Source organism: Mauremys mutica, chromosome 4 (assembly GCF_020497125.1).
Source record: "Mauremys mutica isolate MM-2020 ecotype Southern chromosome 4, ASM2049712v1, whole genome shotgun sequence".
NCBI classification, from domain to species: Eukaryota; Metazoa; Chordata; order Testudines; family Geoemydidae; genus Mauremys; species Mauremys mutica.
In genome coordinates this window covers 100,532,531-100,558,304 of record NC_059075.1, presented here as the reverse complement: position 1 = coordinate 100,558,304, position 25,774 = coordinate 100,532,531, and the positions used below count along the sequence as shown (strand labels likewise).

The 25,774-nt window shown below is 41.0% G+C and overlaps 1 protein-coding gene across 4 annotated transcripts in view; it reads right to left on the bottom strand.

Moving 5' to 3' along the window:
• The window catches only part of LMO1 (LIM domain only 1), a 75,656-nt gene that overhangs the window by 11,016 nt on the left and 38,866 nt on the right, over positions 1 to 25,774 (bottom strand). For 3 of the 4 annotated variants that reach the window (XM_045016220.1, XM_045016219.1, XM_045016221.1), the window contains exon 2: positions 5,944 to 6,157. In XM_045016220.1, the coding sequence (XP_044872155.1) occupies positions 5,944 to 6,157 (214 nt within the window). Of the gene's footprint in view, positions 1 to 5,943; positions 6,158 to 21,147; positions 21,209 to 22,454; positions 22,522 to 25,774 lie in introns of those variants that run through there. The other variant, XM_045016218.1, reaches the window with a different exon arrangement.

Below are 25,774 nucleotides of genomic sequence, written 5' to 3'. Positions count from 1 at the left end.
ACTTTACTATAAATATATCTGTAACGTATAATTCCACTGTAGTTTAGCATTAATTCAGTTCCAATTGCTGTAGAAGAGGTTACTTTTTTGTCTTACCTACAGTTTGGATATTAGCTCCAAAGCCATTAAAGAAAGGAGTCAAATTAGAAGGGCTTAGATAATTCTCTGTGAGTGATGCAAAAAAAATAGTGGAAGTGAATTAAGGACTGAGGAGATTGTGCAGAGAAAAAAAAGTTATGGATTCAGAGATCCTGTGGTCAGAAGTGACTATTTGGAGTGGAGAACTTCTAGTTGAACAGATGCGGCAAGTTACCTTCTAGGCAGAAGGCTGGCCTGGTTGGTGGGAAAGCGTTTAAACAGGGAAGAGGGAGATGATGGATACACATTACAACATAAAGGCAGAAGGATACACAACAACACATATGGCCGGCAGGACAATGCTGAAAACAAAGCAGAAATGGCTGCAAGAACAAATAGAAATGAACAGAGGTAATCAAATGCTAAAGACATTAACATTAACAAGAATAATGCAGCATTATCACAAGAAATAAATCTTATTTGGTTACCTATGAGAGAGCCACAGAACAAGACAATTCAAATATCAACTTGCGCAGGAAAGCTGGCACTGTGTTACATATAAAACTAGTAGTTGACAAGGGACAAGATTTTCAAAAAAGGTTGTCTAAAGCTAAGTCCATATTTAGGAACCTAAGTAAGTGGACTGATTTTCAGATGCACTGAGCACCCAAGCAGCTCCCAATGATTTCAGCAACAGAGAATTCGGTTAGCGTTAGGCACGTCAGTAAGGCATTCAATGCTGCTCCACATAGTGCTCTCAGAGAAGTCTGAACAAAGGCATGGCTACGTATATTATGTGATGGATGCCTAACTGACGGATGACCGGGAACAAAGTAATGCTGCTAGTGTATTAGATAGCCAACCCCCGCAATGGATACCTTTCCCTCCCCTCAGCAAGAGTCGGATATAGATCATGTGCTCAATGTCTTCATAAGTGACCTAGAACAAAGAAAGAAGAGCATGTTCACCAAGTTAGGAGGCTGCCTAGCAGCAAGGGAGGCAAAATTAAAATGGTGGGATCTAGGAGAGTTAGACAGGAAAAGTGATAAACAAAACTAGGTTTAATCAGGATAAATGCAAAGTGGTATGGTAGGAAGCTAGCAAAATGGGTGAATGCTGGTTGGGAACTGGTACTACCAAAAGATCTTTGATGAGAAAATGGGCCCAACTCTTTCCTGCCCTGTACACAGTAGTCATTTTACATCGGTGCTCAGTAGCAATACAATGCTACCAAATCAGACTTCTGCACACCCTTACACAGGGACGAGTGGCTTCACAGAGTAAAACCCAGTCAGTTGAACATGAACAGGGAAATCATGCAGTAATAGAAGAGAAACACAGGGATGTATAAATAGTAGTATAATGTGTGGAACTGAATTATTCTTAGCGAATTTAAAGAAGAGTAGCATAAATTATCAGATTATTAGAAAATGACTTACTTAAAGGTTAAGAGAACTAAAGTAGCACAGTCTGGAAAGGGAACTTTGGAAAGCAGATTTGTAACAAGAAAGAAAATCTAGGAGGTTTTTTCCAGTAGTCAAAGTGAGCACAAGCTGAAATTAAGAAAGGAAGAATTTAGGATAACCTAGGAAACAATCTATCAGTGAAGCCAGTTACAGACTGCATATAGCTGCATATGCAACTGTCGTTATTTGAGTCAGTCAATGAAAGATTAGATGGATCTCTCTTTTTTTGTATCCGATAGTGATAAAAGGAGATGATCCAAAGTCCCTTCTACCTGCAGTAGCTAAAATTCCTTAGCACAGAGAAAGCCTGCACTGAACTGTTGTGAAGTAAGCTCCTCATTAATCTCACCACCAACACACTGCTTTACACTTTCAGAGTTCTGTACAAATTCTAACTGACCTCCCACACACCCTAAAGAGGTGGAGAGAAGTGCTGTAGTTATATTTGGCTTATAGCCGGAGACAGAGAAGTGATGTGACACACCCAAGTTATAGAGTTAGTCCATGTCAGAGCCAATGTTTTGGTAATCACTGAGACAGGTGCCAAGTTAAGACAAATAGAATTAGAAATCTGGCTCAGACCACTGCCTGCAAGAATACCCACAGCATGGATTACCTGTAAACTCCTCAGAGTGCTGCTGGAGAGACCTGTAATCAATTCCCGGTTCAGCCACAGATTTCTTGTGGGACCTTGGGCAAGTTTCAAGAATCTGTAGAATGTGGATGAGACTTTCTTGCCTCACAAGGGTGTTGTGAGGATAAATTCCTGGATGATTGTGAGACACTCAGATATTACAGTGATGAGGGTCATGTGAGTATCTAGACTGACCTGGAGGCTATATGGCACTTCTTACCCATATGATGACCCATCCTAGGGGCGCGCACACTTTTTTCCCCTTAATTCTTGCGAAGGAAGTTAGAGAGAACAAAGCCCCAGTCTACCAGGAAATCCCAGCAGCACAAGCTCCTCCTACTTCCTATGAGTACCCCAGCACTTTGGTGCTTCATCCTCCTTTGGACTCCCTCATGCTCCCAGCAGCATCGGCTAGCTGCCCTGTATTCATTGTCCATGCTCTGCCAGGAGCAGTCTTTGACTGGTGTTACAAATCTTCAAAGTCCTCTCTCCTATCTTCTAAAATCACCTGTACTTTCAATTCACTGTATGCCAAATTCCTCAGTCTCTCCCGCCCAGAACTCCTTGCTATTCCTGGTGTTTCTTCCCCAAAGTCCAGCCTCCCTCTGTTCCATATTATTCTACTCTCTGCCTTCTTCAAAACCCTTGAATTCAGTCCTTCCCTCCCAAGCAAATCCCATAACACTCTGCTCCATACCCCAGTCTCTCCTCCCTCTTCAAACAAGCCTCCCCTCACCTACACTTTGTGGGTGGCCTACCTATACAATTATACTTGGGTCTGAGACAGCTGAAATTCTACGGACTCTTGATAGCACAGGCACTTCTTATATGCCTGAGAGATTTAAGAGCAGAATTCATAACTAGAGGAAAGATGCTCTGATTCCACTGATGGGCTACAAGGTTCCAGTTCTAAACACTGTAACAGTTAATTACAATCAAATATTTCACAACTCCATTTCTTATTTTTAAAGGAAAATTAAGGAAATTTTGATTTGTAAAATTGTAAACACTACAGACTCCCTAAAATATTACCCTGAATCCATTAATACTTTGATCCCAGATAGTTCAAGGGTTTTAACTATTGTCACAAATACAGCTGGTTTCTGGGAACCACAGGGTTAACAAATGTTGAATGGCTTAATTACAGTCTATTGTTTATTGCTGAAAATCTATTCAGGGGATGATGGTACAGGAGGAAATTCTATGGGGACAGGTGTTATAGAAAAATATTAGCTAAAAGTCATTCACCCCTCCAAAAAAACCTCAACATTATATCTTTTCACAGATTCCAAGGCCAGAAGAGACCATTGTGATCATCTAGTCTGATCTCCTATATAACACAGGCCATAGAACTTCCTCAAAATAATTCCTAGAACAGAACTTTTAGAAAAACATCCAGTCTTGTTTTAAAAATGGTCAGTGATGGAGTATCCACCATGACCCTTGGTAAGTTGTTCCAATGGTTAATTACTCTCACTGTTAAAAATTTACACCTTATTTCCAGTCTGAATTGATCTAGCTTCAACTTCCAAGCATAGGATCATGTTATACCTTTCTCTGCTAGTCTGAAGTCTTTTTTTAAATATTTGTTCACCATGTAAATATTTACAGACTAATCAAGTTACCCTTTAACCTTCTCTTTGTTAAGATGAATAGATAGCTCTGAGTATCACTCTAAGGCATGTTTTTTAATCTTTCTCATGGCTCTTCTCTGAACCCTCTCTAATTTATCAACATCCTTCTGGAAGAGTGGGCACCAGAACTGAACACAGGATTCCAACAGAGGTCACATCAGTACCAAATACAGAGATAAAATAACCTCCCTACTCCTTCTTGAGAGTTTCCTGTTTATGCATCCTAGGATCATATTAGCTCCTTTTGGCCACAGCATTACACTGGGGGTTCATCTGCAGCCGATTACCCACCATGATCCCCAACTCTTTTTCAATCACTGCTTCCAGGACAGAGTTCCCCATCCAGTAAGTATGGCCTACATTCTTTGTTCCTAGATGTATACATTTATATTTAACTGTATTAAAACACATATTGTTTGCTTGCGCCAACTTTACCAAGTGACCCAGATCACTCTGAATCAGTGACCTCGATTCCCTGTTTAGTTACATTCCGAGACCTATTAGTTAGCCAGTATTTAATTTATTTAATGTGTGCCAGGTTAATTCTATATTCTATTCTTTTTTTAAATAAAAAATGTCACAGTAGCAAGTCAAACACCTTACAGCAATCTAAGTATAGGATGTCAACAGTATTATCTTTATTAACCAAACTTGTAATATCAAAAAAAGATATGAAGTTAATTTTTCATAAACCCATGTTGATTTGCATCAAATTACATTACCCTCCTTTAATTCTTTATCGAGTCTCATATCAGCCACTCCATTATCTTGCCCGGGATCGACATCAGGCTAACAGGCTTATAATTACCTGGGTCATCCAGTTTACTCTTTTATAAGAACTGGCATGAGTCTAGCTTTCTTCCAGTCTTCTGAAACTTCCCCAATTCTCCAAGACTTATTGAAAATCAACATTAATGGTCCAGTGGTTTCCTCAGCCAGCTCTTTTAAAAATCTGAAGTCTTGGATGCACTTTAACTGGACGGCCTGTCTAACTTTAGTAGCTTTTGTTTAACATCCTACAGAGATACCAGTGGAATGGAAAGTGTGTTTCCACCACCATATGAGGAGAGTACATCATCTGTTTTTCCTCCCTGAATACAGATCAGAAACATTTATTGAACATTTCTGCCTTTTCTGCATTATTATTGACCAACCATTGTCAGGATTCTTCTTGTTCCAAATATATTTTTAAAACTCCTTATTGTCCTTAACTCTGCTGGCCACAGATTTCTCCTTGTGTCCCTTTGCTTCCCTTATCAGTTTTCTATAATTCCTAACTTCTGATTGATAGTCATTACTACCAACTTCCTTTTTATTTATTTTATATATTCTATACAGCGGACTTCACTTCCCCTCACTTTTGCAGTAAGCCCCATTATTAGGCAAAGTACGCTATAGCTATTGTCTTATTAAGACTCATTTAAGCTTCCATATATACGTATTTACATATATCCAATCCAAAAAAAAAAGTCACAATTGTCCTTGAGTAACAGGTTTTATTCGCTACAAATGCACATGGGTGAGGATAGCTCTACCTGGAGGAAGAGTCACTGTTGGTCACTACAAGATTTCCTGAAGGAAAACTTAAAAAAAATAAAAAACACCTGATCTCTTATTTTGATACTGTTTTGCTTTGTTGTGTCACCAAGGAGCCTCATTTGCCCGGGGGAGAGGGGAAAAGGAGGGAGAGAGCAGACAGAAAACAGTTAAATGTCTATTTAAAAGCTGCCATTGAAAGGCAAGTGGGACAGATCCTCAGCAGTTGTGTATCCACATGGCACTGAAGTCAGAGGAACTACGCCAGTTTACACCAGCTTATGATCAAGCCCTCCATTTTAAAAATAAACATCCCTTTCTTTTGTAAGCTCGTAATTTAAAAAATACCATAAAGCATGCCCTTCCCTCACTACCAAGCCTTACACATAAACAGTTCCATCAAATATAATACAGCAAACGAAAAGGTGTCCTTAAAAAGGAGAAAGCTATGGATCTTGTACTCAATTTAGCTATTAGGCAATGCTAAAAACTGTGCATGTGGATATTTAGACAGTACAAATTTAGAAAAAAAATAAACAGCCAGCAGTGAACTGGGAGCGTATAGGAAGAACCCACAGAATATACCTGTATTTACCTCAGGTAATCTCTGCGGCAGAGAATGAGATTTGCTTTTGTGTAAAGAGTTGATCCAACCTCTCCAAGACGGCAGTCACAGCAGGCACATTTTAGACAATCTTCATGCCAATATTTATCCAAGGCCTTCAGAAGGTAGCGGTCCTTGATCTTTCGGTTGCAGCCAGCACAGCCTTTCTGTTTCCCTTTTGGTTGTACAGATAACATGGGCACCCCTGCAAACAAAAACAAACCATTACAATTCATGTGACACTTGCAGACAGACCGATATTTTAAGCAGAATTGCTTTCCCGCACAGTTGGGGACCTTCAGTGCTGCAGGTTTGGGGGAGATCATGTTCTAAACAGCTTTCGGCAGCGGTGATCAAAGGAACAGGTTTTATCTTGGGAGGGATGTTCACCTGCAAGGATGTGATAGTTATTTCCCAAATGATAAACTGACCCGAGCACCAAGTTGTTGGTTTAAAATCCTTCAGCAAATAAATTAGTTGCAACTTCAACATTTTTCTTTCTTAATTAGCATTAACAGACAATTAACGAGACAGGTAAAGGCAATCATGAAGATTTTAATGGCACATATTCCAAGGCCCTAATGCTGTTCTGCTGTTGAGTTGAGCTTGGTAGAAGGGGAGGAAAGTGCGGGCAAAGAAAACTATATTCCACCCTTTTACTCTTTGCACCCTCCTCCCTCATAAAGACCCTGCTGAAAACTAGCATAGTCCTCAGGCTGCTCTAACCTATGCTGCCCCAGGCCTCTGAGGGCAACTGAGAATAGCCAGAGCACAAGGATTCTTTAACAGTGCTGCTTATGTCAAGGGCTCTGCACTAGCACTTAAGATGTATTTCCAGATAACTGGCTAATCTGGGCTTTCCCTTTGCTTTGTGCCATCAGAGCAGGTACCAAAAACTCTGGGCCTCATTCAGATTCTGGACATCCCTGCTGGACAGCAGAGATGAGTGCAAGCATGTCAGGGAGATAGCTAGGTTCTCAGTCAGGGAATTGGGGGAGAAAGCAGTTCTTTGGCCACCAAATCCCTGGATGGTGATAGGACACCAAGGGCCTATCTGAGCTCCCAGGGCACCAAAGCCCCCAGGCCTGTTAGTACACTTGCCTCTCATGGGCTCCTCTTCCAACTTTCCAATATGCTGCTCCTCCCTACTGCCTCCAACTTCCCTACAGGCCTCCTCTCCCTTTTGGGTACTCAGTCACCACAGGGCTCCTGGTCCCTGAGCTCTGTGCCGAGAGAAGCTGCTCACCTGTTGCTTTGGAAGGAGTGAGCCTGTATCCTACCACCCCTCAGTATCCTCACAGGGAAAAGCGAGAGATTTGCTCTAGAGCACAAGGGCAAAGGAAACAAACATGGTTTTGTGAGGCTGAGTGGGCAAAAAAAAAAAAAAGGTGCACTTTGTAAGTGACCTAGATGCGGGAAGTGACTATATAAGGAGTCAGAATGCCACTTTACCTAGAGCTTCACAGTGTCTATTACTGGCCCCGCCCCATATCATACCCACATTGAAATGAGAGAGCTGGGCCTCCGAATTGGCTTAGACGAATTTGGGGAGATGAGATGGTTTCGGTGATGGCAACAGTGGGGGTGGCACAGGATCTGCTCTCGTGCAACAATTTTAGAACAGTTTTTATAGCAAGTTATAGATCCTAGGAAGCAGCAGCTTGATATTGGAATTATTAACAGCCCCTTAACCTGAGTGGCACTACTTAGTGCTGCTGTAATAAGTGACATTTGCTGCTTTCCTTAAAAGCCAGGGGGACTCGAGGGTGGCTAACACTTGGCACATGTAGAACCCACCACTCTTACAGTAATAATTGCTCTGTCAGAGCTGCAAGTGGAGGACAACAGCACTTAAGACACTTCTGCACAAACAGTGCGCTATTGATCCATTTGTTATCAAAGTGGTCTCGGTACTGTGGAGACAGGTCAAGTAACATTCTTAAGGCTAAAAGAGCCCTCCTGCTCTAGGCTGCCAGAGGCTCAAAATCCACTTGCTTAGAAATATCTGCAAACTTGAGACACTAGTGACAACTATGTAATAATTAGTAAGTGAAGATCTAAGCCTCAGCTCCAACACACCACACAAATCAACAACGCTACTCAAACGCATGGCGCCATCAGGCTGCCCAAAAGTAGGAAAAGATTTTTGAGCAAGCACAGAAGTGTTCCCTAAAGAAAACCCACAAACAACCCCGCCCCCCGCCCCCTGCGAACCGCAAAAATTCAGAAGTGGAACCTATCTTAGACTGCAGGGGTAAAATTTGAGCAGCTGTGATATTGCAAGACATGCTCACAAGAGACAGGAAAGGGACTCATGGGTTCTACAACTGTGTTTTTTACTTGGGCATTCTGGGAGCAAAGAGAAGGAGCTCCACTTTTCCAGCTGATCTCCTCCTCAGAGTATTTCCCACCAAGAGATAATCACGTGCCAGCTCAAGCCCCACACCAGCAGACTAACTCCACAGACAAAGGATTGCAATACCTTGCCAGAATGGAGGCCTTGCGTGGAAACACTAACTGGATGTAGAAGTAGGTTTCAGTAGCAACATTAAATTTTTTTTTACAATTTTCTGAGCTTACTGAAACCAAGCACCAGGCCTTCCCCAAATGTAAGAATCTTGTTGAAAGACAGTCTCTCTAGGCACTGGAGAAGGGAAGAGAAAATAGCTCTCTATCTAGTAATACAACATTTTGGATTACAGAATTGAACTGTCTTGATATATGTAATCAAAGACTCTCCAAGGTCCTTAAAGAGGTGTGACACCACATAGTACTGGATAGGATTTGTTGACTAATCATGTACTTGGGTTCCAGGGTGGGTGAAGGGCTTTCCACTCCTTTGTATTAGCGCGGTTAGTCTGGCCACAAATTGTATAACTTCAGCTTTGTCTGTCAAAAATAACCATAATCTCATTGGTCATTCAAAAGTGGACAGAAAGATAGGTTTGCTGTGCAAAAATCAGTGTTTCCAGTATCTCATCCAGATACTCTTCAAATGGCTGCCTTAAAACTCTCCGATGTCAATGCTGCCGATCACCAGTGGATGGAAAGCAAGGGAGAAGACACAATCCAAGTTGCTAGTTGTCGACATTAGAAAAATCAAGTTTCAGGTGATCACAAGAGATTGAAATTCTGATGCAGCTGATCGCAAATCATGTACCAGCTTTTCAGCTGCCAAGTCGTGAAAGGGATCCAGAAAAACTGAACTCACAACATGTGTTTAGATCAATACTCTGGGATACTGTAGGAAAAACCCTTGCTTGACAGCAGCTCTTTTATCCCCTTTGGCACTGGGTATGCTCGGCTGTGACAAACATTAGTAATTTGAGTTCAAACGTTTACAGTTCAAGATACTTAAAATATACTGCTAACATAATATATAAAGTTGCTGCTGCCATGTTAACAAGATTTTAAACAAGAGCTCTGTGTGTGTCAGTATCTCTAATTTTTTCATTCTCTACCAGTCGCATATGCATTTACTGTACATCTATCAGGGCTCAAAACCAGCTAGTAGGTGCCTACATGTTGTACTGGTACTTCTCTGAAGCTACCATCTCTAAGGGTATGTCTGCATAGTATTTTGGAGCAAACCTCTCTGACAGTCATCAAATGGGGTTTGCATTAGAGCTCTAAAAATAGCAGGATTGACAGCATGAAGCTGCGACTTGGACTTCACAGTATGGGCTCTGAAACCTAGGTTGAACGCCTGGAATAACAGCTCTGAGAGGCGTGAACTGCCCCATTCATCTCAACAGAGGGTTAAATCATCATTCCTGGCCATCTGAGTGAAGTGTCTACTATTTCATTCTTCACGTAAGGCCATGTCTATAGATATGGTGCTATTGAGGCATCTCTGCAGCACGTTTGGTGAAGACGCTCTAGGCCGATGGGAGAGAGCTCTCTCGTCAGCAGAAAACCCCAACTTCACGAGCAGCGGAAGCTATGTTGGCGGGAGAAGCTGTGCACACAAGTGCTTATGCCAGTGAAGTTTGTGTCGCTCAGGGGTATGACTATTCCTTCACAGCCCTGAGCGTCATAAGTTTTGCCGACATAGGCTATAGTGTAGACCTAGAGGGGGAGCCAAAAAGCACACAATCATATTTTGAATATCTCCACAAGCTACTGTGAGCAGCCTCTCATACTGGATAGTCACAGAGGCGGAGCTTGTTTTGTGGGCAGAGTTTGGAAGAACGCACTACCACTTCTCCCTCCCCGCCCTCAGTCTGCTTCGAGCCACACCGTCAGACAGTCTATATAAGGCTGTTTCGTATTTGGACAAGTTTCACGGGTAAGGCTTGGTGTTCAGTTTTTCCAATACAACATGAATAAAGGAGGAGTTTAACTTACCCAAGCTCAAACAGAAAGTGCAAGAAACGCTGTACATGGCAGAACAAAATCAACTCAATTTGGAGTAGTCTGCCCCACCTGTAGTAGCCTCCACTCCCCTACAAAACGTTATTGTTCTTGTAGTTATTAACTTTATACTACAAGAGATCTACGCATATCCACCCAAGTTTAAAGCATCAGTGGAAATCTAGTAGGCACTGAAAAATACCAAACCCCAGGTTACGTTCCTCTGGTGGTGCGCTTTATCAACACTCACACTTTCATTCATAAATATGCTTTGAAACAGCTCAGCAATTTACAGATCTCCTTCCCCATCCCTACATGGAACCACGTGTCATTCGTGAGATCTTAAACAAGTCTGGAGAGCCTGCCTCAGACCCATCCCAGGAACAGTAGATGCCTCTAGTTTCAAGGTTTAAACATTAAGTTTAATTGGTTCTATTTCTCCAAACAGAAAATAATTATATAGGTGGGGGTTTCTAAAGCACTTAAGTGACTTAGGAGTACAAGACTTTCAATGGGACTTGTGTTTCCAAGTCACTGTGGGGGTGGGGGGAGAAATCACACACTACAAGAATGACATTTGCCTTCACTCAAAAAGTTGGGCTCCTAATAACTGCGGTAAGATCAGGACTTCTGCTGAGGGTGTGAGGGATGGAGGGAAAATGCAGTTCCCTTTCTTAAAACATTTAAAAAAGTTAGTTTAATCAATATAGGAGGAAAACTTTCCTTAATAAAAGTTAAGCAGAGCTTGAACTAAATTGTAAGGGAGTCACTAGTAGTCTGTGTTAAGGATGATTAGTGGAACCACAGTATGGTTTGTTGTCCCATATGTGGCCTGTAGGCAGATAACTCTCTCAAATCTCTACAGTCTCCATTCTGTGCACATGATTGTCTTAGGAGAGGCTCATGTGAACAGGAGGAGAGCAACACTTTCCAATTTTCTTTTAATAACTAGCAGAAAAGCAGTGAAGATCTTTTTTACAGTACCTTTGCAAGGAAAGAAATGCCACACACTTGGTCAGTTTTCAGCGGGGGGTTTTCTAATGAAAAAAGCCAGCATTTCAGAGATCATATGATGTTCAAAGCTGCTATTCCCACTCAGATAATAACGAGCAAGGTCAACCTGTGCTGGTCAGGTTCAGCGTTTTGAAATTACATTTTGGTCTAGAAGGCTCCCCACCTCCAACACCCTAACCAATCTGGATGGAGCACAAATGGAACTATAAAAAGTTTCGACTGCAATTAGCTGGCACATTGACATGGCAGGTGAGGTGTGAAACAAAATTTCAAAACTGCCAAAGTTTATCAGCATGGATTCACAGAGTACTTGTCATTTCATTCCAAACAATGAGCAAGCAGAGTCTCCAAAGCATTGTAACTTTACAGCCCGAGCCCTGCAGGGAAATCTCAGAAGACAGGGCCAGTATAAATACCCAACCCCACTCTCCTCCCTCCCTGAAAAACAAACGACCATGGCTGAATAATGCCAGCCAGCCAGTATTCAGAGCCTCAAGTTTTTATTAGTAAGTCACTTCCTTACCTTAACATCATGAAACACCACTGGAGTATTCTTTATTTTCTAGTACTTATCTAGGGGTATGTCTATACTACCCACATTACAGCGCGGCCGCGGCAGCACTGTAACATGGGCAGTATAGACATGTTTATCTCCGGGGGGGAGAGCTCTCCTGGCGATAAAAAACCCACCCCCAATGAGCAGTGGTAGTTTTATCACCAGGGGCGTGGCTCCCAGTAATAAAGCACTGTCTATACTCGTGCTTTTCAGCGCTAAAACTTTTGTCGCTGTGGGGTGTGTTTTTTCACGCCCCTGAATGACAAAAGTTTTAGCACTGAAAGGCTCTAAAGCAAGAAATACAGTTCATTTTGACTGGTGAAATATGGTGTTGAAATGGGTGCTAACAAACAAAAAAAACAAAAAACCCTAAACATACTCCTGAGGTCATTCTACACCAAAAATTTAAAAAATCGGTGCCAAAAAATTTAAAATTCTGCAAATTTTATTTGTCAACTAAATGTGGAGGCTCCAGCATGTCATTGGGGAGCACAGGCCACTGGCTGCCTAGAAGTGGGAAGATCACTGTGCAGTCACACACACCCCCAGGGAGGCTGCACGCAACCCTGACACAGCGCAAGTACTGGGTCTGCCCCAGAAACACCCCAGGTACATCAGGCAGGCTCAGAAAGGCAGGATCCAGGTGCAGAGGGGCTTAGTGTGGAGGATCCAGGTGTGGGTTGAGAGGGTTCTGTGTGGGGCAATCTGGGTGCGGGTGGCTCAGTGGGGGATCTGGGGAGGGAGGGGAATCTGGATGCACAGGACTTGTTAGGGGGTTCTGGGTGCAACGGTAATGGGATTCTGCGGGGGGGTCCAGGTGAAGGTGGTTGGGGCTAAGCAGAGGGGGGTCTGGGTATGGGGAGGTCAAGATGCTGAGGGAATGGGGCTCAGTGGGGTGGGGATCCAGGTGCAGATGTTTGGGGCTTGGTGGGATGGGGATCTGGATGTGGGTGGCTCATTGGGGTGGTTCACTAACAGCTGAACCACCAACCAGGTCTTCCCCAGTCCTGTCCCCCACCCCACAGTGATTTACCTCTCTTCCGGCTGCCCTGGGCACCCAAAACATACTGCTGGGGAGGGTCACATGACTGCTCTTGTGGCTTCCCTTTGCTTCCCTGTCAGAAAGTTATTTTTCTGAGGGGAAGCAAAGAAATCTACAGAGGACAGAAATTCTGCACATGTGCAGTGACGCAGAATTCCCTCAAGAGTTAACATACCACCTCAGGCACAGTCCCACACGCACTGGTCAAGCTAAGGTTATAAAGGAGCATACATCTGTGGAGCTGGGAAAAGTAACATGCCGATGCTTACCTGTTTAAATACATAATCAAAATGCATTACAAAGGAATTTTGATAAAGTATTAAACAGGAAATTTTGCAAATGATATCAAATTCCATTCTCTCTGCCTCTTCCTCTCCACTCTGCCCCGCCCCCCCATTGCTCACCATCCATGGTACCTCTTCTTAGAGGCAGTAGATGAAGATTTTCTATTTTTGGCAACCTATATTCCCTTCCTTGCCCTTTACAACTTAATAGACTTGCTGCTGGTAAATACAAAATAAAAGCTATACTTAGCGCTCACAGCTCCAACACACATTAAAAAAATTACAGACACCACCCTCTGGTCATACTGAAATTTACGACTGTTGTCTAAAGAGGATGTTATTGTACTGGGTAAACTAAACTTTACCTCTACTCCAGGGCTGACAAATGGGCTTTAATCAGCCTATATCTTCTCTGTCAAGGGTCTTTCAAGAAAATTATTCAGCTGCCTTATACCACAAGTATCAACTAAATACACCCTATATGTTTCTAAAGCATTTTCCAGATATTTTATTCATGTGGCAATTTGTAACTATACCTCTAAGGGCACCCTTCGTATATCTTCATTTTCAAGAGACTGGAAAACTTTTATAAACGGTGGGCCACACATTTCAATAATAGTTACCTGAAAGGGTGCTGTGATGTACGTCTCTACAGTGCTCTGTTCTGCAAGGGGGCTCCTAGTCCTGTCTGAAAGCATGGAAGTTCACCACCTAATTTCTTTAATGCAACTCTAAAGGTTAATTGGTCTGAAAGAGTAATGTGGACTGCTGGCTAATGATATATGCCTCAAGGCTTCCTGGCTTTCTTGTGTTTTATACAATCAAGTCCAGAGCATAATACGCAGCTGAGATCACCATGACTTTTCGAGCCCTCCCCTCCTTCCCCCAACAGCCCTCCAACCTACCAATACATCTAAAATGCTTCATATTAAAGCAGCAGTAGCTGAAGGCAGTTCTGTTCCACCTGCATTTCATGCCTTGTTAGAGGGGGCTCAGTTAAGAGCAGCAACTGCACTTCTCATTACCACTGCAAAGAACTAAAAACAACCCTAATGAGGAAAGTGTGTGAGCATACAGTATGGGCTGGGAGGAGGGAAGTCCTCCCACATTCCCTAAGGAATCTGGCCAAAATCTTCAATTTGCCATTTATGACAGCTAATTAGTTATTCTATTCAAAATCTTTGCTTTAAATAAAAGAACTAATTATACACAAAGGTCACTCCCCCACCTCCTGTGAAGCACACATAATTGGCTTATTTCCCCAACATTGTGTGTATGTTTTACACAATGCTTTCAGGCAGATGGCTTTAACTCTTTCCTTCAGCAACTTCTTTTTAAACTTTTCCACAGATTAGCGCTTTTACCATCATAATAACTTCTCACAACAACAGACTGGGTAACCTCCCTCCCCCAAAACGTACTAGCAGACTGCCACTCTCCAGGGCAAGATCTACATCTCCATATAGGTTTGTACAACACCTAGCACACAGGGATCTGGGGACCACTGTGACAGTGTTTTGTTCAGCCATGAACTATTGCTTAAATGGCTGCCCAGCGCTTCCAAACATATAATTAACCAACGTGCTTCAGGTTGGAAACCAGGGGCTACAATTCTTCTCAGTGCATATGCTACATTAATTGCAAAAACAAATATTAGAAGGGGGTAGATGGAACATTGAACTCCTAAAGTAATAAGGGCTTAAAGCAATTTGTGCTTAGAGATCGCACTTTGGGAAGTTGGGAGACAGATAGGCAATTTAACCTGGTATTTCAGAGTACTTAAAGAAATCTTATTTCCAACATCTAATAGCTTAATTTAAAAAACTGACCTTCCAGTAACAAACTAGCATTTGGCTGCAAAAGACAAAATGGCAAATGAAGAGTAAAGTAATCTTATTAACTTTTGTCAACACAGTAAATAAGCAGCACTCTACTGGTGTCTTTCATCAGAGGATCTGACATTTCTAAGCTTTAGTCTCAACACCAACATAAGCAGAGCTGGGCAAGTATTTACAAAAAAGAAGAGGATTTAGAGAATTTTCAGTCTTATTTTTCAAACAAAAGCATTTTGACTGTGCTCGTACTACTGTTGTGTTTATCTTCTGTGACTATTCTAGCAAACTTGTTTGCTAAACAGGAAACTATCAAGCCAAAGAGTACATTTTTAGTATTTGCAACCTTGAATATTTGCTCCAGAACCTGATTTAATGAGTTAGGGCATCCAATGAATGAGCTGAACATTACCATGTGATGCATGTACAATCAAAATATTCAATATATGCACCAAAGTGTTTATGAACGAGCTATAGACCAAGTCATATTCATCAAAATTGTTCAATGAATAATTTCAAAAATGATTGTATTACAGAAAACCCATGATCATTTCACAATTCTAGTGTTGTACTGTGATATGCAGAGGGTGATTTCAGTATGGCTTTGGGAATTCATTTGGTGGCATTCTTTCCTCTGAGTCATTACTGAACAAATTCCTCAAGCATAATAAGGAACACTGTTGTTGCAGGGGGCAGTTTCTAAGAAGAGATGTAAAACAGATTCAGAACAATTAATAGTTAGATATCCCACGGCTTGCTTTTTGTGTGTGCGTGTGCATGTGTGTAAGTAAAATGAGTAGGACTTTAGCCCTAGAGTCTTGGCCAAATTGCAGTATGCGATTGTATGCTCTGATTGCCTACTGCAATCTAGCAGTTTCTATTGTACAAGGTGGCCTAATTTTTCAGCAGTGTCTAATGATTTTGGTTGCCCAACCTGCAACACTTTAAAAAGGGCAAGACAGGGTACTAATTTTCAAAGCCTGCTGGCTGAAGCTGGGCACCCAAACACAGATATCCGAAGTCACTCCTCTTCATTTCTTGTCCAAGAACTGCATACAGATAGACCTAAGCCACAAAATGTGGATTACGGCTCAGAATCCAAACTTCCTTTGGGGTGTTCAGATGCCTAGTGTGGGCCAATCTCTTATGTACTAGTGCATTCAAGTGAACAACTTGTAGTTGGTAAAATATATCTCTATATCTATCTCACATGCCAGGCACTAGATGGAATCCACAATGGTGAAGGTTGCAAAACAGCTTCCATAAGTAACATTTTTATCTGTTCATAAAAATATTCTAGTTGCGGGCTTAAGTTTTCCAGGTTTTGCATCTTTCCAAAGATATATGGACAGAGTATCTACAGTTTTGTTTTTGTTTCTTTTAGCATGTTCACAAAATCCATGCAACAGTTCTGAGTTCTGGGAGAATTAACTAAAACCCACATTTCTCACCTCCCATCTCCCCAGTGTCAGAATATTCTAATCTCTTAAAGACACCGCTAAAGCAAAATCAGTTGAGTTGAAATTTGGCATGGGCTGCCTTTTTAAGAGGATTATTAGTACCTTTGTTTAGGGACAGGGAAAGCAGAAAAATAAAAAGTTACAAGTGAAAGAACAACCTAAAGCACCTTAGCAGAGACATGAGAAACTCGCTGGTGGGAAAATATTGCAGATTCAGTGATTTCGCATTTGGCTGGAATTCTTTCTATATTCTACAAATTTGTAAATTACCATTAAAACAAAATTAAGTTCTTTGGTTCTTCTATGCAGAACATTTAACTGCCAAAGCAAATAGAAAAACAGGTCTGTCTCCAGGCCAAATGGCAACAAAGGTGAGAACTCACCCTTCACTTAGGGTAACTATATTGTAACAAAGCCAACTTCTTTTCTCTTTAAATGCAAAAACCTTAATTTAAGTCTGTAGGGTTAAAATCACCCCAAAAGCCAGGGGAATAAGTGTTGAAGTCAACTCTAAAGGCACGAGTAATATTTTATTATTAATATCCAACTTTTCTGTTAAGTGTCTGGCTTTATATATTTGTTTAGATTGCAAGAAGTACACATATATTAAAAAGGATACAGAACATGTCTGAACTCAGTTTTAACAGTGACTCTATAACACTGCTTTAATGTAGGTTCTTTTATTTATTTATTTTAAATTAGTGAGTACTTTCAGGTGAACAGAGCCATATCATTGTAAGATCATCATCATTTCTTTTTCCTTTTTGCAGACATACACATTGTCAGCTTAAGCTTTCGGCAACCTTAATAGAATTTCAGTGCCCACTGCCAAATGGCCATTTGATGTTCTGCTGTGTGTACACAGATGAAGCTGTCACAAACCCTAATACAGGCAATAATAACTCTCTAATCCAAAGCTTTCACAGGCCTACAGAAGTTTCTCAAGAATTTTGGAGACAATAAAAATTTGTGCACTACCACAAAAGAATCTGAAACCAACCAAGCCTAATTTGAAAAGCATATAACCATATTTCATGTTTTTAAAAGGGAATAATATTGAAGCCAGAGGCAATATTTGAAGCCATCAATAGCTAGAAAGTCATTAAAAAAAAAACATCAAAAGCTACAGCCATCACAGGTCATCACAATATGTAAGCAGGAAGACCTCAAAAAGCTTACAACAGATTCGCACTCTGAAATACACCCCCTGCAGAGAATTAGTGTATTTCACGGTCAACTCTTCACCTTTACCTCTAAAGATCTAATTGCATTTCCCCTGGGTTTTTCAAAAGATGAGCAAGAATCTACTTTTAAAGAGTGCAGACAGAGTCTTTCCACTTAATTCAATCCATGTAACAGATACAATTGCTATTGACCTTCTAGTGTCATGAAACATACCTCTCTAATGATTCATAAAGATGCAGTTATTCTGAAAAACCTAGTTTTTTTACCTTCCCAAGCAACTACCAGACAAGCCTATTTGCTATTAAAAGTTGGAAGAGGGCTGGGGGGAGCCATTTCCTCCTCCTTTGTTGAAAGAAGAAAAAAAAAGCCAATCCACTTCTTTGCAGCAATAAGTACAAACCATTTGCATGCTTAACTGTCAGACCATGCACTTTCCATTAAAGAGATAGCATCCCCTTTCATAAGTCCATTTGGGATCCATTTTAGTGTTATCTAAAAATCAAATCTACATGGTAATCCTTTTAATGTACTCTTGACTTTTAAAAACAGCTTTATGTTCCTTCAGGAAATGTTTTAAGCCATTACTCAGTAATTACTATTCACCCATGAAAACACTGATCTTTTACAATATATAATCAGTTTGCTGACTTAAAAATAAAGCAGGCTGGAATTCTGTCTCATGAAAGTAGTGGCTGAAAACCAAGGTTACCAAAGGTAAATATTTTCTGCCTAGCCAATATATTCCAGAATGACATATTGCTCTAGTGTATATAGAAGTCTCCAGATGAAGATAGTCAGGAGACAGTTGTATGTACAGTGGTCACCATTAAAAAAAGTCAAGAATTACCAACAGATAACAGTTACCAATTTTTCCTCAGTTTAATAGGGAAAACTGGTATCTCCGATAGAACTATGCTTTCACTGTTCGCAAGTCCCAGTTTTTAAACTGACAAGGTGGGTGAGGTACCATCTTTTATTGGACCAACTTCTACTGGTGACAATAGCAAGCTTTCAAGCTTAAACAGAAAAGAATTCTTCCATCGACCTAGCTACCGCTGTTCAGGGAGGAGCGGAGGTAGACGACCACCTACATCAGTGGAAAACCCCTACATCGACATAGGAGAAGTCTACACTACACTACAGCACTGCAGCGGCATAGCTCCACATTGCAGCTGTGCCTCTGTAGAACTCATAGCATAGACACTCCCGAGGAAACATATGGGGCAACCGAGAAGATAAAACTCCTTGTTTGTACACACATGCTTAAGAAACCGATTTGTTAGTGTGTAGGTCAGAGTAAAGAAGGAAAGAATTCTATATTGGGGGAGGGGGAGTTTAGTAAGCAGTGAGAACATTTTGCTGTAGTGAGCCTTGAGCTACAATCAGTGATCCTGAAGCAACACTGGACCTGCAGAAAACACACCAGACCCAAAGTAAAGGATTATACTGAAAAGGCCTCCTTACCACTCCCTCCCAACACCATCTTGAAATAGCACCCCAATTCCCAAGAAAGTTCCCCAATGCTCCTGCCCTGTGGAAAGTTTAGCATGATTTCCTTTGCTGGAACCTTCTGATATTAATTAGAAGGCAGAATATATTTTTTCAAATGCACTAGCTCAGTTATGGGTTTGATGCAGGAATTGTCTGGTGAAATTCTACAGCCAGCATTATGCAGAAGGTCAGACTGGATGATCATAATGCTCCTTTATGCCTTCAAAATCTATTAGTATCTGAACGTAGTGGAGGATGGGCAGAAAAAAAGCATGTGCCAGATTGCAGCACTGCTTCCACTCACCTGTTTAAAGACAGGATCAGATCACAAGAGTACTTAGGCAGGCCCATGACCCAACCCACAACTTCATTTCCATGCAGCCTTAACCAGCTGAAGTCTTCTCTGAGGATGGTGGCTGAGAAAACTGTGACATTAGCATGGGCCACTACCCTTCCCCTTTAATGCACAGGAAAAGCTTGTTAATATCTGCTAGACGTAGAATTAGCCAGTAACTAATCATATAGCATAGATCAGAGTGGGTTTTTTAATGCATTTTTATTTATATTGCTAAATCAGGGCTTAGCAATACACAATTGGCCCCTTACGCTATAAGTCTAACATGTAAACACCTTGAAAAGGAGTGACCAAAATTAGTAACTATCAGAGTAATCAGTTGGTGCCAACTTTCTTTACATTCCTTCAATACCATCATTATTTATTTATTTTTTTAGGGTAAATAGATAACTCAAGTGCTACACAGACAAAGGGCAACAAAATGGGGGGAAACTGCAAGGCTTTTTTGTGCATTGCACAAAAAGTTTGAAAATACTTATGTGGCAATGTGCTCATTATTCCAGAATGGAATGAACACTCAGGGTCTGGGACAAACTATTCTGACATTTAGTTTACTGCACCCATGAAAGCACGTAAAATAGACTGCAAATACAGTCTAGTCTACTATATACAGCATTTATAGTACCATGGTACTCAGAATACGAGGAGACAGGATCACATGAGACTCTCCTCATTTTACGGCTGACCACTGGGCTGCATTCAAGCTGATCCCAAGGGAACCATTTTCATTAACCTATAATACCTTTCTAATCCTATTCCTTGGACCTCAGACCACCACTAGCACAAAAACATACGACTTGCTGCCTACACACTGGATGTAGTTCACCATCATTACAAATGCTCTATGCAGCAACAGATCCTCTTTAAGAGGAAGTCTGCTCTTAAGACCAGTTACTTATGCTCCATTTAATTCTCACTGACATATTTAAAAAATTAAGTGTAAAACTAGCAGGTTTTATTTTTTATTATTATTAAAAGAGATGAGCACAGACCAAAAACCCAGATCTGAAAGCCTCTGAAATTTGGGATGTTCTGGAACCTGGATTGAGTCCACATCAATTTGTGCTTAATGGCTCTTCTGTTTATTGCAGTGGTTCAGTGGATTCCCAAACATTTCCAGCTGCTTCAAATGGGTAGTAAACGTCGAGCTTCACCTCCAAACTTTTGACAACCCAGGACAAGAAATTCCAATTAGCATACTTTACCTTCTTCCATTTCGACAGTCAAGTCCCAACTGCTTGATGTAGTCTGTGTTTTGAGCGGACACCTCATCATAAAATTCCTGACCGCTGAAAAGAACTATTCTCACCTTACTAATGAAGTAGAGAGTCTTAAGTGCCCTGCAATCTCTTTAGAAAAGTTTGAATCTTCAGATGAGTCTCAATTTCACAGCATCAGGGAATTGTCCGCCAATGCATTGAACCAGAACACTAGAGTCTAGTGGGAGTTAGATACACATTGCTAACATCAGGGTTATTTTAGATTAGAGTTCTTCCAAATCAATTTTGGATTCAAACTTTTAAATGCACTCTCCAGAATGCAGGGAAAGAATTTGCTCTCAGTGGATATTTTCTACTGCTTGGGTGCAACTCACACTTCTCTAAGGAAAAGGATGCAACTAACCTTTGTTACTGAAGTACCAAAGCTGGGTCACATGGGGAAAATTATGCAGACACCAACAATCCTAAAAAGGAACAATATACTTAAGGCTTTACTTATAAAAGTTGCATACAAAAATGTACTGCAGAGATTCACTGGAAGCTTGTTTTATCTGAGGGATTTTCAAACTGGAGGTCGGACCCCTCAGAGGGTCGTGAGGCTATTACATTGGGGGTCGTGAACTGTCAGCCTCCACCCCAAACCCCGCTTTGCCTCCAGCATTTATAATGATATTAAATATATTTTTAAAAGTGTTTTTAATTGGGGGGGGCGGGAGGGCTCGTACTCAGAGGCTTGCTATGTGAAAGGGGTCACCAGTACACACGTTTGAGAATCACTGTTTTAACTCAACTTTTACACTGCCCAGACACTTAGGTCCAGACCCAGCCATCTTTACACTGATACAATAGTATTTTACTGCACAAGCAGTTCCATTTTTACTCATGGAGCAAGGTACTATTCAGTGTGGTCAAAGGTGGTGTAATGTGACCCCGAGGAAAGTAATCATGTTGTAGTGTTAGAGGGCAAGCAAGATTGGCAAAGTTTGGCCTTTGGAAGATCACCTGGAAGACTAGAAAAAAAATTACAAGAGTTCTATAAAGTCCAACTAAAAAAGTTCTTGAGATGAGGCAAGGCAATTACCAAGACACATATGGGAAAGTTAATGTCAAAGTTCAAACCAAAAGCAATTAAGATGGGTAAGAGTGCTCCACAACTTGACACAGGTTTCCTTTGTATTCAGAACTTTTCACTAGCATTAAGCATCTTAACTTGCATATAAAGACATTATAATTAAAACCTGTCAAGCTTAAATCAGTCATTTATAACAAGTGCCCAAGAAAGCTTTTAAACCAGACTAAATGTCTCTATTAAAATGGAAGTAGTATCAGAGACATTTTCAGTTACAATAGTTTTTTCCTTAACTAGATAGTTTGAGAGATTAGACTAGTTTAAAAATCAAAAAGTTCTATGGAAGTCTGAAGCCACTTAAGGGGGGGAGGAAGAGGGGGGAAGTGTGGCAATTAGAAAAACCTTTTAAAAACATTAAACAGCCCACAATTCTTTGTATGAACTTGAGCACTTCAGAAAGCCTATAAAAAGGCCCAATTTCCCTTCAGAATTATGAGCACATCAGGGAGTGCTCTACTATGCTCCCTACAGATAGGGGCAATTATGTCAATCTGCCACTAGAAGCCGGACAGTTACTTGGACAGGCAGCTAGCAAGCTTTTAGAATCCCAGGCTGATTAGAGTAGGGTATATAGTGCTTACCCTATGCCCGCTATTCAGATTCATTCCAATGCTTTCCTGTCACACATACTCCTTCCATGAATTAAAGGGCCCATAAGAATTAAAAAAAGCAGCCTGGCTCTTCACTCTGTAAAAAGGAATTTATCCACCAAATGTTGAATGGCACCCTGGACTAATCAGGCAATTTGTTAACCCACAGAAAAGACCAGCCACAGATATTTTGAGATTTTAAGAAAAGTTAATGGAGTATATAATTGGGAAACCAGGTTTGAGAGAACAGAAATAGTCTCAAGGACAGGGCTTATTACTTACAAATCAGATTAGGTGTTCCCTCCCCACCTTTAATAAAGTGCATTTGGTGCTTGGGAATGTGCTCCCATTGGAAACTTTATGGGTACAACAGCAATCTTGGTTTCCCAGACTCACTCCCACCAGCATAACACCCACCTCAAACTTATTTTGCAGGGTGAGAAAGCAATTCAAACTTTTATGGCTTGCCACATCTTTTGGCAAGTAAGCACAACTTTTCTAAACCACAAACATACATTTGCGTATTAAATTAAGAGGCTCCGAACTGCCTAAAACTATTCATCTTATTGCAATTCTAGTTTTTAAAAGCTATGAAACAAATGTTCATATGTATATGGCAAATCCACCACAGGATTTCAGTACTGGAAATGAAAGTAGCATTCTATCTTTCAGTTCCGTTACCATTGCTGGATGCATTCATCAAGAAAAAGAGATGATCTTAGAATCATGTTTGAATGGGAATGGGGTGACAAACTGCTAGAGCAGTGGTTCCCAAACCCAGGTTCGTGAACCCCTGGGGGTTCACAGGAAAAAATTTCCTAATGGCAGACAGAGCTGTCCTTACGGACCCCGGGCAGCACGGAGTCAGCAGCCTTGAGCCCCTGGGACTTCCAAGAGCTAAGCAGATCAAAGGAAGCATATCTATCACACTGAGGAGATTTAAACTTCAAAACTCCTTATAAGAGATGGAAAGGGAGGTGGAGATTTTTTGCTGTTTTTAAAATTAAATAGGCAGCTAGTATTGTTTTTAAAATTATTATGAACAAGTTTAAGCTTTGTTGTAACGTGTGTTGTTTGCCTGGATTGCTCAAGATCTGAATGCTTGTGTAGGAGGAACTCTGAGTTGGCTTCTTAAATACATTCATGCTGTTTCACATCTGATACTCCTTGATGAAACATAGGAGCCTTGTCTTATAACAGGCTTATTCAAAGTGTTTCATAGCTTGTAAGTGAGATCTTGGAAGTGTGTTGCCATTTTCATAATGTAATAAAAATGCTGTAATGATAAATAATAAAGTGTGTAATAAGCATGTCATAAAAACAAAATTTTATATTTCCAAGATCACTGCTTTTATAATTTATACTCAGGTAAAGCAGAAAATCCCTGGAAATATTCATTTTTAAGAGGGGTTTCGCAAGACTTGACAAAGGGGTTCACAGGTTGTTAAAGTTTGGGAACGACTGTGCTAGAGGGAAGAAGGCACTAGTCCCATGGGCAAATGCTATACAGTCAGTCAGGAGTGCAGCAGGTCTTTGAAAGAGAAAAGACAACCTGTCCCTGAAAATAAAGCTGCGGTCCAGTCATCTCTCTAAACCTACCCCATTCATCTATAGCCAACCACCTTCAATGCTTCCACCTGCAAAACATAATGCCCTTTGCCAATCCACCTCAACTCAGCAGTACTCTGTGGTCCCTCCTTTCAGAAGAGTGTTTAAATTACCTGCAACACTGGAATAAAATGTTACTCTAAAGCATGCCTGGAGCTACTACAGCAAAGCTTACGATAAGCAGTTTGTTACTTTTAGTGCTGTAGTGTTTATCACAAGAACTTCTCAGGAGAAGATTCTTCCACCTTTTAATGCAAACTCTACCCCGGCCTGAACTTCAGCCCAGATCCAGTCTCAAACCCCAACAGAGTTTGGGTCTAACCTGGATCTCAAGCACAAGCTTCAGTCAATGTCTAGCAAAGAAGGTCTCCACACTGCAAGTCAGCATGGCCCAGCAGATACAGCCTAGAACTTGGAGTCAGGAGAACTAGGCTCTATACTCAGCTCTGCCAGAGCCCTGTAGTATGACCTTGGGCAAGTCACTTCACCTCCAATGTCTGTTTCCCTTCTCTCCCCATCTCTCATCTACTTAGATCGCAGAGACTCTGAGCAAGGACTGTCTCTTATAAAGCATTTGCAGGGTGCCTAGCACCCCAACCTCAGCTGAAGCCTCTGGGAGCTATTGTAATATAAGCACACACAGAGACTGCCTACACAAGCCTTTGTAGGTGGAAGCAACTTTCATAGTGTTCAAAGGTTACAGCATATAGCTGCTTTAAAACTGACAGACTGATCTCCTGAAAATGAAAAACTGGCAATTTCATATGATGGTGCCAAGGAAATGAATGAAGTACCACAGAAAATACTCAGTTGCTTCAGTGAGGTTACTTGGGTTGGCACTGTCTATTTCTAGATGCTGGCCAATTTGAAAATAAAAACTTCATTTTTTTTAAACTTCATTTTTAATATGCTTGCCCTCCACTATGAACACATTTTACATTTCTTTCAGGTTGAAGAATCCCAAAACATTTCACAAGCTATATGCAGATAGCAGGACTGAAATGCTGACAGGTGGCTCATAGCACTGATATCCAAGGGAGATCACGGACGGACGGGCGCGCACACACACACGCACACACTCTCCCTCCTCCTCCCCATCTCCCTCCCCATGGGATCTCCAGTGACCATGCAGAACATTTTTAAGATCTCATAACAATAATAATAAATAATAATAATAATAATACACACATAGTAAAAGACAATTGATCTACTGCAAAAAGAAATGGAAGAGTTCAGTCAACAGGATTTTAAATAGTGGTTCCACAGCCTCTGAATATCAAATATGCCCCATCTCAATATCTAGTTTTCAATTTTCTTTCTTTTCCAGTATCAAAATGCACTTGAACTATAACACAGTTTGCACAGACATCCCAATAATACCTTTTCTATGTATAAACTTTTTTTTGGAGGGAGGGAGGGAGAGAGAGACCGACTGATCTTCATGGAGAAAAATATTTTCATGTTAAAATATAATCATGTTAAAGCATTTCTGGAGCTCCTAGTCTTATCATATAGCATAAGAATATGGCGAATCTCCGCCTAATTGTTAATATTACATCAACATCAGTACACAGAAGTATTTTGAAAGTTAGTTCATAAAAGTAAAATGAAGAAATTCTGGAACGTCAGGAACAGATCTTACAAGCAAGTCTTTATCCATACACTGCACAGAAACTATGTAGAAACAGATTCCTATATAGAGG